Source organism: Phoenix dactylifera, chromosome 7, assembly GCF_051530095.1.
Source record: "Phoenix dactylifera cultivar Ajwa chromosome 7, Ajwa_hap1_PhDact_Kaust_v1.1, whole genome shotgun sequence".
Lineage (NCBI taxonomy): Eukaryota > Viridiplantae > Streptophyta > Magnoliopsida > Arecales > Arecaceae > Phoenix > Phoenix dactylifera.
In genome coordinates, this window is record NC_143196.1 from 20,493,892 (window position 1) to 20,512,171 (window position 18,280).

General features: G+C 43.2%; 1 protein-coding gene across 1 annotated transcript; it reads left to right on the top strand.

Moving 5' to 3' along the window:
• Nucleotides 1–528: 528 nt before the first annotated feature.
• On the top strand, nt 529–18,280 carry NIR1 (nitrite reductase 1). The gene is made up of 4 exons (XM_039118464.3): nt 529–1,098; nt 16,338–16,692; nt 16,949–17,237; nt 17,364–18,280. The coding sequence occupies exons 1-4, from the start codon at nt 723–725 to the stop codon at nt 18,114–18,116; spliced, it is 1,773 nt and encodes a 590-aa protein (XP_038974392.1). The 5' UTR covers nt 529–722; the 3' UTR covers nt 18,117–18,280.

The window sequence follows — 18,280 nt, forward strand, 5'->3', positions numbered from 1 at the left end:
CCCTCTCAGAGGGTCGGGCAGGCGCCCCCTCGTTGGATGGCTCTTCGAAGCTCTTGCGAGCCACTTCATGTAAAAATCTGCCTCTTCTTTAGTCTAACAATCCCAACTAGAGTCAGCCTTCATCGGTGTCTTTGGTCACCCTTTTTCTGTCCATCCACAGGTACAGATCTGTCGCCGACACAGTTTGTTTAGAGCACCGTCATTGTGACGTTAAATGTATTCAGAATAAAAATTTAAATAACGGTTGTTTTATAGTCGTTATTTTATTACAAAGGCAATTATATAAGAATAATTTTACCTAAAAGTTGCACACTTCATGAATAATTTTCTTTAAATTAACATGAAGGATAATTTTTTATTCTGTGATGGTAATTTCGAAAATAACATTATTTTTAGTATAAAAGCCGTTGCTATCCCCTCACGGCGTTACGGAAACGTTGCTACCTTAATAAAGAATAAATTAACAAAGGCATCCTTCTTTGAATAAAACATAAAATAAAAAAGGGCATCGTGCTTGTAATTTAGCGGAGACAATCAGAACGCAACGCTGGCCTTTCAAAGCACCCAAGAGCCCAATCCCCAGCTCTTCCTCTCGCCCTCCCCGCTGGCTCGCTCGCTCATGGCCAAAGGGAAGCGACACTACTAAAGAAGAGCCACACGGCTTCCTCTCATGGCCAAACCACACCGAGCCACGGGACTCGATACCACCACCGCCGCTAAGAATGGCGTCTTCCACATCTCTCCAGCAGTTCCTGGCCCCGCCGGTGCGATCCCGGCGGCTGCGACAGGCCAGAGGTTGGGCGAGGGCGGCGGCGACGACAGAGACGGCGGCGGCGGGGGTGGAAGCGGAGAGGCTGGAGGCGAGGGTGGAGGAGAAGGATGGAGGTTACTGGGTGCTGAAGGGGAAGTATCGAGCGGGGATAAATCCGCAGGAGAAGATTAAGTTGGAGAAGGATCCGATGACGCTGGTGATGCAAGATGGCATCCGCGAGCTGGCAGCCACGCCGCTGGAGGATATCGAGAAGTCCAAGCTCTCCAAGGACGACATCGACGTCCGTCTAAAATGGCTCGGCCTCTTCCACCGCCGCAAGCACCAGTGTACTTTCTATCTCTCCTTTGTTTTCTTAATAACAAGAGAAGGAATGCTCGGAGTAAAACATTGGACTAATGCATGTGAGCTTGCATTAGATAACAGTTTTCCTTGTTCACGTAGTTTTTAGATCTCGTTTGGCTGCGAAATAACTCCGATAACTGACGGAATAAGGCTGTTAATTATATTTCCACGGATGATTTTATTGTAGTCAAAGGAAGGTATTGGTTGACAGACATCATTATTAGGAACAAAATTGTGAGTTTGATTTCATGAGGAGAAACAAAATATAGTTGATCCATGGATATGAGAGAGAGAGAGTTATTATTTTCTCTGTTCATCAATTAATCCTTGTTACTGTGTTCTTGTATTTTCTAACTAAACAACCAGGGCCGGCTCGGGGTCGCCTAAGGCCCCCGACCCACGGAAGGCCCCCATCCCATGGTCCCCACTGCATAGTTTTTTTTTTTATTTAATCTGTAGCCTTCTGCCTTTTTCATCCGTCTCCAATAGCTAGAGTCGTAGCTGGGCGCTGGCCTGGGCAGTGGGCCATCAGGAAGAAAGGGATTTGGTTGGCTTGATACATGCCTGAAGCCACTCTCATCTTTCATCCCTTCTCTTTTTTGGTTTTGGTCTTGGTTTTCCTTCCCTCACATTACTCCTGACCCAGCCAGGCCATCAGGAAGAAAGGGGGATTGGAAATGGACTTCTTGGAGGGTGGAGATTCTTTTAATTTTCTCCTCTCGGTTTCTTCTTCCCTCTTCCCTCTTGGGTGGTACAGAGAGAAAAGGAGGGAGGGGGTTCAATGGCTGCTGTGTGATGTTGCAGTCGCTGCTTGGGTACTCACTTGAAGGGGAGATGGTGGGATGGGACTTTTATTAATTAGATGGAGTGAATTTCCCATAATGCCCCTACTTTCTTTTATAGGGAGGCCCCTTTCTGGACAAATTCTTTTTTTTACCTTCCCATTAAGTGCCATGGGATGACCTTTTCCTATTCTGCACTTGCTTGACCGGGTAAACAGTATTGTCAAGCATTATCTCAGTTATTTAATCAGTTTCATGGCCCTCCTTTTAGGGTAATTATTTTTCTGTGCTCCCATTGAAGAATTATATTAAATTAAAAAGGTTTCTTGTCTGTTTTTGTTAGATTTATGCATCTTCATTGAAATAGTGTACTTAACAGCTATCTATTTTCATATCATTTTTTAAGTATTTTATATTTATTAAAAAATTTATTATTAAAAAAAAGGCCTCATTTATTGGATTCGCCTTAGGCCCCCAAATGTATTGGGCCGCCCTTGTAAACAACATCGCTAACTATTTGACAATCATTATAAGGAATGGTACTTGTTGCTACAAAACAAATTTTTGAGTTAGTCCATGAATAAAAAGAATTTGAAGGAATGCTGAGAAATAAGAATTGCTATTTTTCTTTTCTTGTCTTCCCACAACCGAACAGAGCGCAGTAGGAAGCATCTGTTTTAAGAATAAAAGACAAGGTTAGTACTTTTGAAATAGCTTTTCAGTTTTGCAAGCAATATTTATTTTTTCTTCACTAAAACCTTTGAAGCAAGCACTCCACGCTGGAGGTGTTTTTTCTTTTTTTTTTGTCCCTAGAAAAGGGAAAGCCAAAATAAAACATACCAAATCAACTTAGGGGTGTAGGGCTATAATAGTAAGTACAGTGGCGAGCCCCTTGACTAAAGATGCACCTCTAAATAAGTACCTAGATTTTTATAAATGCATTCAAAATAATAATAATAATAATAATAATCGACAATCTCTCGTTGCTAAGGACTTCTTTGGTTAGTGGGAATAGAAGGAAAAAATGTATGGTCAATAAAAAAATAAATAAACACTTCTTGTTTGTTGGAGTTTTCAAAAGAAAGAGATGGAAAAGTAACATTTTTATTAAAATAAAATTTTCATAATTTATTAAAAAATCTATGAGAAACATAGGAAAACTACTTTCTTACTAGTTGGAAATGTAGATTTTTTTTTTCTAAAACTCTTTTTTAAGCCTTTCAAACTCATTGATAAGTTCTTTTCTTTATTAACAATATAATAAATATTTTATTCAACTTTTCTAGAAAATTAGATACCCAATTAATCATAAGCTACTCTTAAATATACGACTTTTCATGATCAACCAAATATACCAAAATTATTTTTTTAGACATTATATTCTCAGAAATTATCTTTCTATAAAAAATATTTTGGTGAGAAAAAAATTATTTTCACAAATGAAATGAGTCCTAAATATTATTAGAGGTCCCGATCCAAAATTTTGGAATGTTATTTGTTAGTTCAGCATTATTCATATAATATAATAATCTATTGTGTTGCCCAGATAGACAACCCAAGAGGGGGGGGGGGGTGAATTGGGTTTTAAATTAATTTGGATAATTAAAACGTTATGGATGATTAATTAAAAACTATTGCAAGTTATTTAATTAATGCTAAGTGCTGTGAGTGATGTGAGAGGAAGAAGAGAAGAGACAATCCAATGCAAACAGAGAGTTTTATAGTGGTTCGGAGCTACCCCTTGCTCCTACGTCCACTCCCCAAGTCTCTCTTGGGAATTCACTATAACCCCCTTGGATTACAGCCGGTTGTTTTGCAAGCTCACAACCAAACTTGTTGTTTTACGAGCTCACAACGAACTCGGTCGGTTTTCCCAGGCTCACCGACTAGAACCAACCCCGATTGTTTTCCCGGGCTCACAATCAAACCCTTACACACGTTGGTTTTTAACTTGGCTCACCAACCAACCTTAAACCCCTTGATTCAATCCCCCGATTGAATCAAGTAAATACAAGAGATAGAAGAAAACAGAAAATAGCTTCTCAAAAAGCAGATTTAAAACAATATAATCGTAAAGGAGTTAGAAGCCCTCAAACGCTTTTAAGCTGGTGAAGAGGTATGGCTTCTGGAACTCCGGTCTCCTCTTGAAAGAGTGGTCGACTTGAATGCAGGAGGAGGAAGCTTTGATTGTTGGGAAGAAGTTGTTGGAGCAGTAAATGCAGATCTTCCCTTTTTCGTTTAAGAGCACTTGGAGAGCTTGAAAACTTGAATGCTTGGAGTGGAATGTCTATTTCTCTATCTTGCTACAGTCCTCTGTGGCTATTTAAGCCAACCCCCACGAAAACTAGCCGTTACTCTGCTTTTTCTGGCCGTTCTGCACACTCTGCGCAGCCTGACAATATGACCGTTGGTGGGTTGGAGTCGACTCGCGCGATCAGGAGTCGACTCGGCTGTAGCAGGAGTCGACTCACGCTTTTCCGGAGTCGACTCGGCAACTGTTCCAAATTTGAATTAAAGTTGCAGTCTTGACTGGGAGTCGACTCGTCTTGACCTGGAGTCGACTCGCCAACTTCTGGAGCTGACGTGGCAATTTTGGAGTCGGCTCATCCACTGAAGTCCGTGGATCCAAATTTGAATTTTGTCCACTCGAGTCGACTCGACTGTCCTGGGAGTCGACTCGAATCTCAGAGCCCGAACTCCCGATTCTCTGTCTTTTGGCTCATCCAGTCTTGGAGTCGACTCGAACTTCCTTGGAGTCGACTCGGCTCTCAGTTTCCGAAAGTTGGTCTTCTGCCTTTTGACATGAAGCTTGTCTCGGAGTCGACTCGAGCTGTCTGTGAGTCGACTCGAATCTCAGAGGCAGTAACATGGTCTTCTGTCTGTTGATGGTCGCTCAGTCTCGGAGTCGACTCGCGTACTGCGGGAGTCGACTCGAATCTCAGAGTCCGAAGATCGTTCTCTGACTTTTTCTTTGTGTTTCTCTTGGAGTCGACTCTTACTACCCTGGAGTCGACTCGTTGAACATTGGAGTCGACTCGCGCACTTCGGGAGTCGACTCGTTGACAGTTTCTGAGTTGAAGCTTTCTGTCCTTCTGTCTGTTCTCAGTCGGAGTCGACTCGTACTGATCTGGAGTCGACTCGAGCTCGTGCCAGTGAACTTGATACGCTTGGAGTCGACTCGTGATACTCGGGAGTCGACTCGAGTCTCAGACATTGGTTCATGCAGACTTCTTAACTTATCCAAAATACTATGAACCAAGTCTAGAAACACTTGGACAGGATTTTCACTGAAACACTCAATTGAATTCATTAGTAATCGCAAGATATACTCAAATGCTTTGAGCTCATCAAAATCAAATGGGGTTTTAATCAATCACTCCACAATCTCCCCCTTTTTGATGATGACAAAACTTTGAGTATATGTAAAGTGAATTGCTCATAAAACAATGAAGTAAAATCCATAAATGAATTCAAATGTCTGATAATTTAATTTATCCAAGTTTGAAAGGAGTGAAACATTAAATTTCGGAGTTAAAGCTCCCCCTTTCATTTGGAATTATATAAGCCTTCATATTATGCAATCAATTGTTCGGCTTATATGTCATTAATGATTTAGCTTGATTAAAATTCAGATTCTCCCCCTCAACATATGCATTCAACTATGTTTTGATTCTCTGAATTTTCTTTTAATGCTTTGAAGTTTTTGAACTGAATTTTATCTTTTTAGAGGGAAAATCTGTCAATTTGTTCTTGAGTAGGATTCAGCTAATCTCCGAATATCCCTTGAATAGATTCTGGAGATTACTCCATTAGGAGCCCCAAAAGAGAGATAATGAGCCTCGAGGTACCGAATCCACTTAGAACAAATTTGTGTGTGTTATTAAGAGTTTATCTTTTTATTTATTTCCATTGATTTCTTTTATATATTTTTTCATATTTCTCCCCTTTTTACATATTTTATACATATTTCTCCCCCTTTTTGTCATCATACCAAAAAGGAGGTAATCACACACAATCAATGGCACAACCAATCATCAAATGGCACATAATTGAAGATAAAATGTCTACTCATTGTATTGATATGAATGTGAATACATGTGAGAATACAATAAGTAAAGCAAAGCAAGACAAAACACAACTCAAACACATCTATGTCCTCCTCGAGGATGAAGCTCCCCCTCTCGAGGATGCATCTCCTCCTCTGGAGGGTGTGGCTCCTCCTCTCGAGGATGTGGCACCTCCTCTGGAGGATGGTGCTCCTCTCAATCGGCTCTGCTCCATGAGGAGGGTGACTGCATCTGTCACATGTCCGAGCTGCGTGATAATAGACGTGGTGGCTCTGCTATGTGTAGTGGAGAGCTCTGTCACCGACGCCTGAAGTCCAGTCACCGATGTCTGTAGTGCGTCCAGCTTGTCGATGAGTACATTCGACAAGCGCTCGGCCCCCTCGGTGGTGGTGTGCATGTCACGACCTATCTCCTCGCGCATCTGTCGAGTGGAGCTCGTGACCTCACTCATGCTATGGAACTGGGCCTGGACCAAACTCCGGATATTGTAGATCTCTTCCTGTACATGAGCCGTCATGTCAGTCACGGCTGTCAAGGAAGGGACCAGGGCAGAGGAAGTGGGCGCAGAAGAGGGAGCAGGCACCGAGCCGCGGATCTCCCGAAGCAGCTCGTCCTTCAGATCTCGGACGATCTCCTGCCGCAGCTCCCGGAGCTGCTCTGTATCAATACGGACCTCCATAGATGGTGGAACTGAGGAGGAAGGTCCGGCAGAGGTGGTAGGAGCAGGAGGAGTGGATGGGAGGTCTGGATGGTCTGGAAGGTCTGGGTAGTCTGAATCTGGCTCAGGACTGGGTGATGGTCTGGTGGTCTGAGCAGTGAGAGTGGACTTCCTAACCCAGATCCCTTCTCTCTTCCGAAACCCCATCCTGTGCATAGTCCCCGTACATAAGCGATCAGTCCATCGCAAGGCACGAGAGGGTTCCCTCTCAGGAATGGAAATCTCGTACTGCCTAAAAAGAAGAGTGAATAACATCCCGTATGGGAGTGAGAGCCTAGGTCTATCTAGGGGCTCACACATATACCTATAAATGAGCTTTGGGAAGTTGATCGGGGTGTCCTGAAGGATATAAGACATAATAGCTAAGTCCCTCTCATTCACAAAATCAAATCTCCCTGTCTTAGGGAAGATGGACCTGGACAGAATGCTCAAAAGGATTCTCACTTCAATAGGAAGTGAGCTAGCAGATACCTCATCTAGGGGGGACTGAGGTGGATGCCCTAAGACGACCGTAAGGGCCGCAACTCTATCCTCAGGGTGTATGGGAGCCACCCCTACTAATGGAAGGTGAAGGATATGGGCAATGAGGTCCTCTGTGACACGCAACGGGACACCTACTACCGTGCCCTCGATACCTCCATCTCCCCGATGGACGGTACTGTAAAACTCTTGAACTAGGCCAGGATAGGTGGGAAGGTCCAAGGTGAGGAAGTACTCTAGGCCCTGGGCTCTAAGCCTATCGCCTATGGTGAACCCCTCCCGGGAGAGATAGTCGAAATCGACAAACCTCCCGGAGGTGACGGCCTTCCCGGCCAACGGCCTAACGAGAACCACCCTAGGCGGGGAACGATCCGGAGGTGGTTGCCTCGCGGGATCGTGCCGCGCCTTGGAGCGCCGCTCGGGACCGGCCTCGGGACGGGACCTCTTCCTAACGACGGTCTTACGAGGCATCTTGACCTAAACGGGAAGAAAAATACCTAGAGGACGGTGAAGGACCGACAGAGGAAGCTCGGGATGGACCGGAAATGACCTAGGAACGGACGGAAGCTCAATGTCCGGCGAAGAATCGACGGAAAAAAGGGCTTGGAGACGATCGGGGATGACCTAGGAGTCGGCTCTAGGGCTTTGTGAACAGTGGCGGCTTGAGGAAAAGTGTTTGCGAAACGACAACCCTAGGGTTAAAAAGTCGGATCCCGACTGCGAGTTGACTCCCCTGAGTCGCGAGTCGACTCGACCTCGAGTCGACTCCAGAATATGCGCGAGTCGACTCCCGACATTGTGCGAGTCGACTCCCCCTCAGCTGCCAACTTTGCGAGTCGACTCCCGCAAATGTGCGAGTCGACTCCCCCTTAGGAGCCGGCTCTGAAACTTACTCGAGTCGTCTCTAACCTTGGTACGCACCTAAAAACCATGCCATAATCGTGCCAAATGAGGGAAAATCAGCTAATTAAGGACTGATTTGATGATCACTGTATAGAAACTCTATTTTAACCTCATTCTAATCATCAAAATCAATTAATCTAGTGAAAAACTCCCACTAGGATGGATCAATCACTCCTAATCCCCTTCTAAGCACACTAAACCTCTCTTCACTTAGGGGTTTTATAAAAATGTCTGCTAATTGATTATCAGTACACACTGTTACGGGGGAACTTAGCCACCATGCCCCACGGGACCGGCACGCGCGCCCAGGAAGACCACGGCTGCCCCCTGATCCAGCACTCCGACCCCGAGTCGGATATCTTCGGCTCCGCAGCCCGACCCCGAGTCGGCTGCCCCCTGATCCAGCACTCCGACCCCGAGTCGGATATCTTCGGCTCCGCAGCCCGACCCCGAGTCGGCTGCCCCCTGATCCAGCACTCCGACCCCGAGTCGGATATCTTTCGACAATGACAGGCTATTCTCCAGAGGCACGCCGCGGCCTCCTGCTCCACTACTCCCTGCAACGGCTGTATCCGATGCTGATCCACGATCTCCTGTATTAGCCGTACAAAACGGAACTCCACTACGCCCTGTCATGGCCGTACCCGGCGCTGCTCCACGACGCCCTGTAACGGCCATGTCAGTGGCCACTCCATCGTGCCCCACGATGACAAACCCCACTGAGAGACCCCCCAGCCAGGTATATATGCGGCTGGGGGGAGAAGGGGGGGGTAAGCAACATCTCCGAGAGCATTCTCTTATTTGCGATTATCATCTTTCCTCCTCCTCCAATCTCCTCTGACTTGATCGTCGGAGGGCCCCCACTACCCCAGTGGTGGTGCGAGGCTTGTTTGCAGGTCTCCCGGTGGAAGGTGGAGCGCAACCAACGCCAACCAAGGCAACTCAGACGGAACCCCGTTCACACCGTCGTGTCAGTCGTTCTCGGTTTGGACCACCAGCAACACACACAAATTGGAGTGACACATCACCATTCAATACATGATCTCTTATGAAGTGATGTCTTATCTCAATGTGTTTAGTTCTTGAGTGTTGAATTGGATTTTTAGTGAGATTTATGGCACTTGTGTTATCACAATTAATGGGGATTTTATCTTGTTTAATGCCATAATCTTCTAATTGTTGTTTAATCCATAAGATTTGAGCACAACAACTCCCGGCTGCAACATATTCAGCTTCTGCAGTGGATAATGCAACCGAGTTTTGTTTCTTGCTAAACCATGAGATTAGGTTTTCTCCTAGAAACTGACAGGACCCGCTGGTACTTTTTCTATCCAGCTTACATCCAGCGAAGTCTGAATCTGTGTACCCTATTAAGTTTAGGCTAGATTCTTAGAGTACCACAGCCCTATGTTCTTAGTTCCAATTAAGTATTTAAAGATTCTCTTAACTGCAGCTAGGTGTGATTCTTTAGGATTAGCCTGATATCTAGCACACATGCACACACTAAACATAATATCAGGCCTACTTGCAGTAAGATACAGTAAAGAACCTATCATACCTCTATAAAGTTTTTGATCTACAGATTTACCTGATTCATCTTGGTCTAACTTGCATGATGAGCTCATGGGGGTGCTGATTGACTTGTTTCCCTCCATATCAAACTTCTTGAGCATCTCCTTGATATATTTTGCTTGATTAATGAAGATGCCTCCTTCAGATTGTTTGATTTGAAGCCCGAGGAAGTAGTTCAGCTCTCCCATCATGCTCATCTCAAACTCACTCTGCATCAAATCAGCAAATTCCTCGCAGAGGCGATTGTTAGTAGCACCGAAAATGATATCATCAACATAAATCTGTACTAATAACATATCCTTATTTTTCTTTTTCAGAAATAATGTTGTATCTACATTTCCCCTAGAGAATTCATGTTCTAATAAGAATTTACTAAGTCTCTCATACCATGCTCTAGGTGCTTGTTTTAGTCCATAAAGTGCTTTGTTCAGTTTATACACATGATTAGGGTATTGATGATTTTCAAAACCAGGAGGTTGTTCTACATACACCTCCTCATTAATAAACCCATTTAGAAAAGCACTCTTTACATCCATTTGATATAGTTTGAAGTCCTTAGAGCATGCATATGCTAATAATAGTCTAATAGCCTCAAGTCTAGCTACGGGAGCAAAGGTTTCATCAAAATCTATGCCTTCTTCTTGATTATAACCCTTTGCCACTAGTCTAGCCTTATTCCTTATAACAATTCCATTTTCATCTAGCTTATTTTTATATATCCATTTTGTACCTATAATTGGATATTTAGAAGGTCTCTCTACTAGATCCCACACTTTGTTTCTAGTAAATTGGTTTAGTTCTTCTTGCATTGCATTTATCCAATTTACATTATTTTCGGCTTCTTCTATATGTTTGGGCTCAAAGTGTGAAACAAAAGCTAGATGGTTATTTAGATTTCTAAGTGAAGCTCTAGTCCTAACCGGTTGAGATGGATCATCTAGAATGAGTTCCTTAGGATGCCCGTGAGCATACCTCCAAGCTTTTGTTAGCCCATGATCCACAATAGCCTCTTGGCTTGATGATTCTCCTTCAATCAACTTTTGATTATCATCTTGTAATCCCATCTCATCTATCTTTTCCTCAAGTATTTCAACATCATCATCAAAATTAACTTTCTTACTAGAGGAGATGTCACTAGAGTCATCAAATACTACATGTATAGATTCTTCTATGACTAAGGTTCTTTTATTAAATACTCTATAGGCTTTACTAGTTGTAGAATAACCTAAGAATATTCCTTCATCCGATTTAGAGTCAAATTTACCTAGATTATCTTTCCCATTATTATGAACAAAACACCTACATCCAAAAACATAAAAGTAATTAACTTTTGGTTTTCTGTTTTTCCAAAGTTCATAAGGTGTTTTCTTTATAATGGGTCTTAACAAAACTCTATTTAATATATGGCAAGAAGTATTAATGGCTTCTCCCCAAAAGTACTTAGGGAGGTTACTTTCACATAACATAGTTCTAGCCATTTCTTCTAGTATTCTATTTTTCCTTTCCACAACTCCATTTTGTTGTGGTGTCCTAGGTGCTGAAAAATTATGGGTTATCCCCTTTTTACTACAAAACTCCTCAAATGACTGATTTTCGAATTCGGTACCATGGTCACTTCTAATAGCTATTACTGAGTTATCTCTAGCATTGGTTACTTCTTTATGGAATTTCTTGAAGACAGAAAATGCTTGATCCTTATGTACTAGGAACATGACCCATGTGTACCTAGAATAATCATCTACAATGACTAGACCATATTTATTTCCACCTAGGCTTGTTGTTCTAGTTGGACCGAATAGATCCATGTGTAATAATTCTAGAGGTCTAGAAGTAGAGACACATTTTATGGATTTAAATGAGTTCCTAGATTGTTTGCCAAATTGACATGCTTCACATATTTTGTTCTTTTCAAATTTTAATTTTGGCAAACCTATCACGGAGTCTCTTTTAACTAGTTTAGTTATTGTGTCCATGCTTGCATGACCTAACTTACGGTGCCATAACCAACTAGCATCATTATCTCTAGTTTCATTTACAACTAGACATTGGTTATGTTTTGCAAGATCTTCTAGGTCTACAACATATACATTTCCACGTCTAATTCCTTTAAAAACTAAACTATTATCATTAGGATTTGTTATAATGCATAGTGATGGTTTAAACATAACATCATATCCTATATCACATAATTGACTAATACTTAACAAGTTATGCTTAAGACCATCAACATATCTAACATTATCTATAAAAGTAGAAGGGGTGATTTGAACTTTACCAATACCAATGATATGACCTTGGTTGTTGTCTCCAAAAGTCACAACACCTCCCTTCTTAGCTTCAAGGGTGAAAAATTGATCTTTATCACCCGTCATGTGCCTTGAGCAGCCACTATCCAAATACCAGCAGTTTTTGTTGACCTTGGCTGCAAGACACTCCTACACAAGCAAATCATGTCATCTTAGGTACCCAAGTTTTCTTGGGTCCTTCATGGTTAGTCAAGTTGGTTCCTTTTGGAACCCATACCCTTTTAATTTTTCTTTTTGTTTTACTTTTCCTATAGTCACATGCATTTGCCTTATGTCCTATAGTTCCACAACAAAAGCAGGTTATTTTCTTAGTTTTAGTTTCTCCAGCTTTAACAAAGAAGTTACTAAGAAGTTTTTATTTATTTCTTGGTTTATACCCTAAACCCGCTTTATTAAATACTGCTCGTTGACTATTTAGTATCATATTTAACTTTTCAGAACTATACGTAAACTTTTCAACTAAAGGTTTGTATTTTCCAAGTTCTTTAGTTAATGTTTGATTTTCTGCTTTTAAATCATTTAGTTCTTTTGTGAGATCCTTGTTTAAGATTTGTTTATGGTTTTTAAGTTCTGAAAGTTCCTTAGTTAGTTTTTCATTATCTTTTGTTAAGTTGTTAGTCTTCTTAATTAAGAGTTGATTGCTTGTCTTAAGTTCTAGATTTTCTTTGGTAAGATTATCTTTATCCTTAATTAATGAATCATGTTTATGAATGTAAGTTTGGTTAGTTACTTTTAGTTCTCTGTTTTTAACATTTATATTCTTATATTCAATCATTAATTCATTAAACGCATCATAAAGTTCATCAAATGTAAAATCAAAATGCGTATCGGAAGTTACCTCGTTTTCGTTGGCCATGAAGCAGAAATTGGCCTTCTCTTCTTGTTCTTCATCCGATGATGAAGATGATGCGTCGGAGTCCGATAGGGTGGTGACAAGGGCTTTCTTCTTCTTCTTGTACTTGCTGCCCTTCTTTAGTAAGGGACACTCAGCTCTGATGTGTCCCGGTTTTTTGCACTCATAGCACCATATCCCCTCATTTTCTCTTTCCTTACCTTTGTCCTTGCGGTAGGAATTTGAGGGGCCTCTCCTTTGATGATAGGACTTCTTGTGGTTGATAAATTTCTTGAACTTGCGCACAAGAAGTGCCTCACCACCATCTTCCTCATCTTCTTCTTCTTCACTACTGCTACTGCAAGATAAATCTTTGTTAGATGAAGTAGACTTTAAAGCTATTACCTTTTTCTTATGGGAGGACTCTTCCTCGTTGTGTTGTTTCATGGTGAGCTCGTGCGTCATAAGGGATCCAAGAAGCTCCTCAAGTGGTAGCTTGTTCAGGTCCTTGGCTTCTTAGATTGCCGTCACTTTAGCTTCCCATGACCTTGGTAGACACCGAAGGATTTTCCTGACAAGCTCACTGTTAGTATAGTTCTTGCCAAGGCTTTTTAGGGCATTGACAATATCAGTAAACCTAGTGAACATGCATGTGATTGTTTCATTTGAATCCATTTTAAATAGTTCATATTTATGAACCAAGATGTTTATTTTGGATTCCTTGACTTGATTCGTTCCCTCATGGGTCACTTCAAGTCTGTCCCAAATTTCTTTTGCAGAATTACAAGTTGAAACCCTATTGAATTCATTACGGTCTAAGGCACAATAAAACACATTCATAGCTTTAGAGTTTAATTGTGCCTTCCTCATGTCATGTTCATCCCAATCCGTTTCTAGTTTGGGTACCTTGACACCATCTACATATATGGATGGGATGTATGGGCCATTCACTACAATGGTCCACATCTCATAGTCTTGGGCTTGGATGAATATTCTCATCCTAGCCTTCCAGTATGAGTAGTCGGATCCATTGAAGAAAGGAGGTCTTTGGGTGGACTGACCCTCAATGTGAGAAGATCCAAATGGGGTTGTCATTTTGATCTTTTAACTCTTGAGTGGAAGAGTTTTTGGCTCTGATACCACTTGTTGCCCAGATAGACAACCCAAGAGGGGGGGGGTGAATTGGGTTTTAAATTAATTTGGATAATTAAAACGTTATGGATGATTAATTAAAAACTATTGCAAGTTATTTAATTAATGCTAAGTGCTGTGAGTGATGTGAGAGGAAGAAGAGAAGAGACAATCCAATGCAAACACAGAGTTTTATAGTGGTTCGGAGCTACCCCTTGCTCCTACGTCCACTCCCCAAGTCTCTCTTGGGAATTCACTATAACCCCCTTGGATTACAGCCGGTTGTTTTGCAAGCTCACAACCAAACTTGTTGTTTTACGAGCTCACAACGAACTCGGTCGGTTTTCCCAGGCTCACCGACTAGAACCAACTCCGATTGTTTTCCCGGGCTCACAATCAAACCCTTACACACGTTGGTTTTTAACTTGGCTCACCAACCAACCTTAAACCCCTTGATTCAATCCTCCGATTGAATCAAGTAAATACAAGAGATAGAAGAAAACAGAAAATAGCTTCTCAAAAAGCAGATTTAAAACAATATAATCGTAAAGGAGTTAGAAGCCCTCAAACGCTTTTAAGCTGGTGAAGAGGTATGGCTTCTGGAACTCCGGTCTCCTCTTGAAAGAGTGGTCGACTTGAATGCAGGAGGAGGAAGCTTTGATTGTTGGGAAGAAGTTGTTGGAGCAGTAAATGCAGATCTTCCCTTTTTCGTTTAAGAGCACTTGGAGAGCTTGAAAACTTGAATGCTTGGAGTGGAATGTCTATCTCTCTACCTTGCTACAGTCCTCTGTGGCTATTTAAGCCAACCCCCACGGAAACTAGCCATTACTCTGCTTTTTCTGGCCGTTCTGCACACTCTGCGCAGCCTGACAATATGACCGTTGGTGGGTTGGAGTCGACTCGCGCGATCAGGAGTCGACTCGGCTGTAGCAGGAGTCGACTCACGCTTTTCCGGAGTCAACTCGGCAACTGTTCCAAATTTGAATTAAAGTTGCAGTCTTGACTGGGAGTCGACTCGTCTTGACCTGGAGTCGACTCGCCAACTTCTGGAGCTGACGTGGCAATTTTGGAGTCGGCTTATCCACTGAAGTCCGTGGATCCAAATTTGAATTTTGTCCACTCGAGTCGACTCGACTGTCCTGGGAGTCGACTCGAATCTCAGAGCCCGAACTCCCGATTCTCTGTCTTTTGGCTCATCCAGTCTTGGAGTCGACTCGAACTTCCTTGGAGTCGACTCGGCTCTCAGTTTCCGAAAGTTGGTCTTCTGCCTTTTGACGTGAAGCTTGTCTCGGAGTCGACTCGAGCTGTCTGTGAGTCGACTCGAATCTCAGAGGCAGTAACATGGTCTTCTGTCTGTTGATGGTCGCTCAGTCTCGGAGTCGACTCGCGTACTGCGGGAGTCGACTCGAATCTCAGAGTCCGAAGATCGTTCTCTGACTTTTTCTTTGTGTTTCTCTTGGAGTCGACTCTTACTACCCTGGAGTCGACTCGTTGAACATTGGAGTCGACTCGCGCACTTCGGGAGTCGACTCGTTGACAGTTTCTGAGTTGAAGCTTTCTGTCCTTCTGTCTGTTCTCAGTCGGAGTCGACTCGTACTGATCTGGAGTCGACTCGAGCTCGTGCCAGTGAACTTGATACGCTTGGAGTCGACTCGTGATACTCGGGAGTCGACTCGAGTCTCAGACATTGGTTCATGTAGACTTCTTAACTTATCCAAAATACTATGAACCAAGTCTAGAAACACTTGGACAGGATTTTCACTGAAACACTCAATTGAATTCATTAGTAATCGCAAGATATACTCAAATGCTTTGAGCTCATCAAAATCAAATGGGGTTTTAATCAATCACTCCACATATTGGATTTTTCTTTCTGGTTGAAAACTAACGTTGTCGTTGTCAATTTGCTAACCCTAACATAAAAGGATAAGTCAAGCTCTTATATTCTGTCCTACAATTACAACCACTAGAACTGGTTGACTACCAAAATTGGCTTTTCCCAAGGGGCAAATACCATCCGACCTCTTACCTCTTGCAGGAGGTCAAAAGTCGTTGATGTGACGTTCTCTGTGCTGTTCAACTATAAGAACAGTGAATTTCTCGTATTGGAAAATATTAGAATAATAAAATTTAAACTGGATCGAGCCGAAACAGGAGAAAGAAAAATTCAAGGTATACAAAATTCTCTGATGTTTCATTTAAAACATAATCGATTGCCAGGAGAATCAGTGCAGTGAATCCATTTAAAACCAAGTTGGTGAGATGATTTAATGTTTATGAATTACAAATCTTAATATGTAAAAGTAAAGCCAACTATCCAAGGTGAAACGGAGAGTAGCTCCAGAGGAGCTCTCTTTTTTATTGTGTGCGTTTGTTCATAGTAGCATAATGGAATTGCGATTTTAGGAAATGGACGTGATTTTGGCTGGCAGATGGGCGGTTCATGATGCGGCTGAAGCTGCCCAACGGGGTGACGACGAGCGAGCAGACGCGGTACCTGGCCAGCGTGGTGGAAGGATACGGCCGGGAGGGCTGCGCCGACGTGACCACCCGGCAGAACTGGCAAATCCGTGGCGTCCGGCTCCCGGACATCCCGGCCATCATGCAGGGCCTCGCCGGAGTGGGTCTCACGAGCCTCCAGAGCGGCATGGACAATGTCCGCAACCCCGTCGGCAACCCGCTCGCCGGCATTGACCCCTACGAGATCATCGACACCCGTCCCTTCACCAACCTCCTCTCCGCCTTCATCACCGCCAACTCCCGTGGCAACCCGGCAGTCACCAACCTGTAAGTAGTCCTCCCATTTTCCCCACAACCTCCTTTTGTTGTTCAACTATTCTTGCTATTAACTGACTATAAATAATGATGCCATGCATGCTAAAAGTTCTGCAATATTATCAAAGACAGAGAACCGATATTGGGGTCGGTTAACTGCCAACATGAGGCAAATTCACAACGCAAATGAAGACAAGCTATGAACTCTCGTGTGCTTTAGGAGGTCAATATTACTTGGTAGCTAAATCATTGTTTCCTTTCTGACCAGGCCAAGGAAATGGAATGTTTGTGTTGTTGGTTCTCATGAACTTTACGAGCATCCTCACATCAATGATCTTGCCTACATGCCTGCTATGAAGAATGGAAAGATTGGTTTCAATCTGCTGGTGGGTGGATTTTTTAGTCCCAAAAGATGTGCAGAGGCAGTGCCCCTTGATGCTTGGGTCCCGGCAGACGATGTGGTTCCTGTGTGTAAAGCAGTCCTGGAGGCTTACAGAGACCTCGGCAACAGAGGGAATCGACAGAAGACTCGAATGATGTGGCTCATTGATGAACTGGTGAGTTCGGTTCCTATTACTTCTCTAATTTAGATGGCCACAAGTAACTATTGAACTTGAGCAATTATGATATGTGAAATCCTTATCCATGATTCAGTGTCTATCTTTGAATTTGAAATCTTCCAGGGGATAGAAGCATTCAGGTCAGAGGTCGAGAAGAGGATGCCAATGCAAGAGCTAGAACGGGCTTCTGCAGAGGATCTAGTGCAGAAGCAATGGGAAAGGAGGAACTATCTTGGAGTCCACCCCCAGAAGCAAGCAGGCCTCTCCTTTGTGGGTCTTCACATCCCAGTTGGCAGGGTCCAGGCCTCGGACATGTTCGAGCTTGCTCGGCTGGCAGATAAGTATGGCTCCGGTGAGCTCCGCCTTACCGTCGAGCAGAACATCATCATCCCCAATGTCGAGGACTCACGAGTCGAGGCATTGCTCAATGAGCCACTTCTAAAGAAGTTCTCCCCCGAGCCTTCTCTTCTGATGCAAGGATTGGTGGCATGCACAGGCAACCAGTTTTGTGGGCAGGCTATCATTGAAACAAAGGCAAGGGCTATGAAGGTGACTGAGGAGGTGGAGAAGAGGGTGTCGGTGGGACGGACGATCAGAATGCATTGGACCGGCTGCCCGAACAGCTGTGGACAAGTGCAGGTGGCAGATATTGGCTTCATGGGGCGCTTGACAAAGGATGCAGAAGGGAAGGTGTGCGAGGGAGTGGATGTATACTTGGGTGGGAGAATTGGGAGTGATTCCCATCTGGGGGATGTGTACAAGAAAGGCGTGCCCTGCAAGGACTTGGTTCCCTTGGTTGCAGACATTCTGGTTAAGCACTTTGGGGCAGTCCCCAGGGTAAGGGAGGAAGATGAAGAAGAGCCTGCTGGAAACTGATCTTTGTTTCTACCGTGCGGTTTCTTGTTTACTTAGCAAACAAATCATTGTAAAGGTGCAATGTTTCTTATCAACCACATTTTCAGAATTTCTACAAAAGAAAAAACACATTTTCAGTAGGTCTTTCTGTTAAAAAACCAATATATATCACTTATTTTATGTAA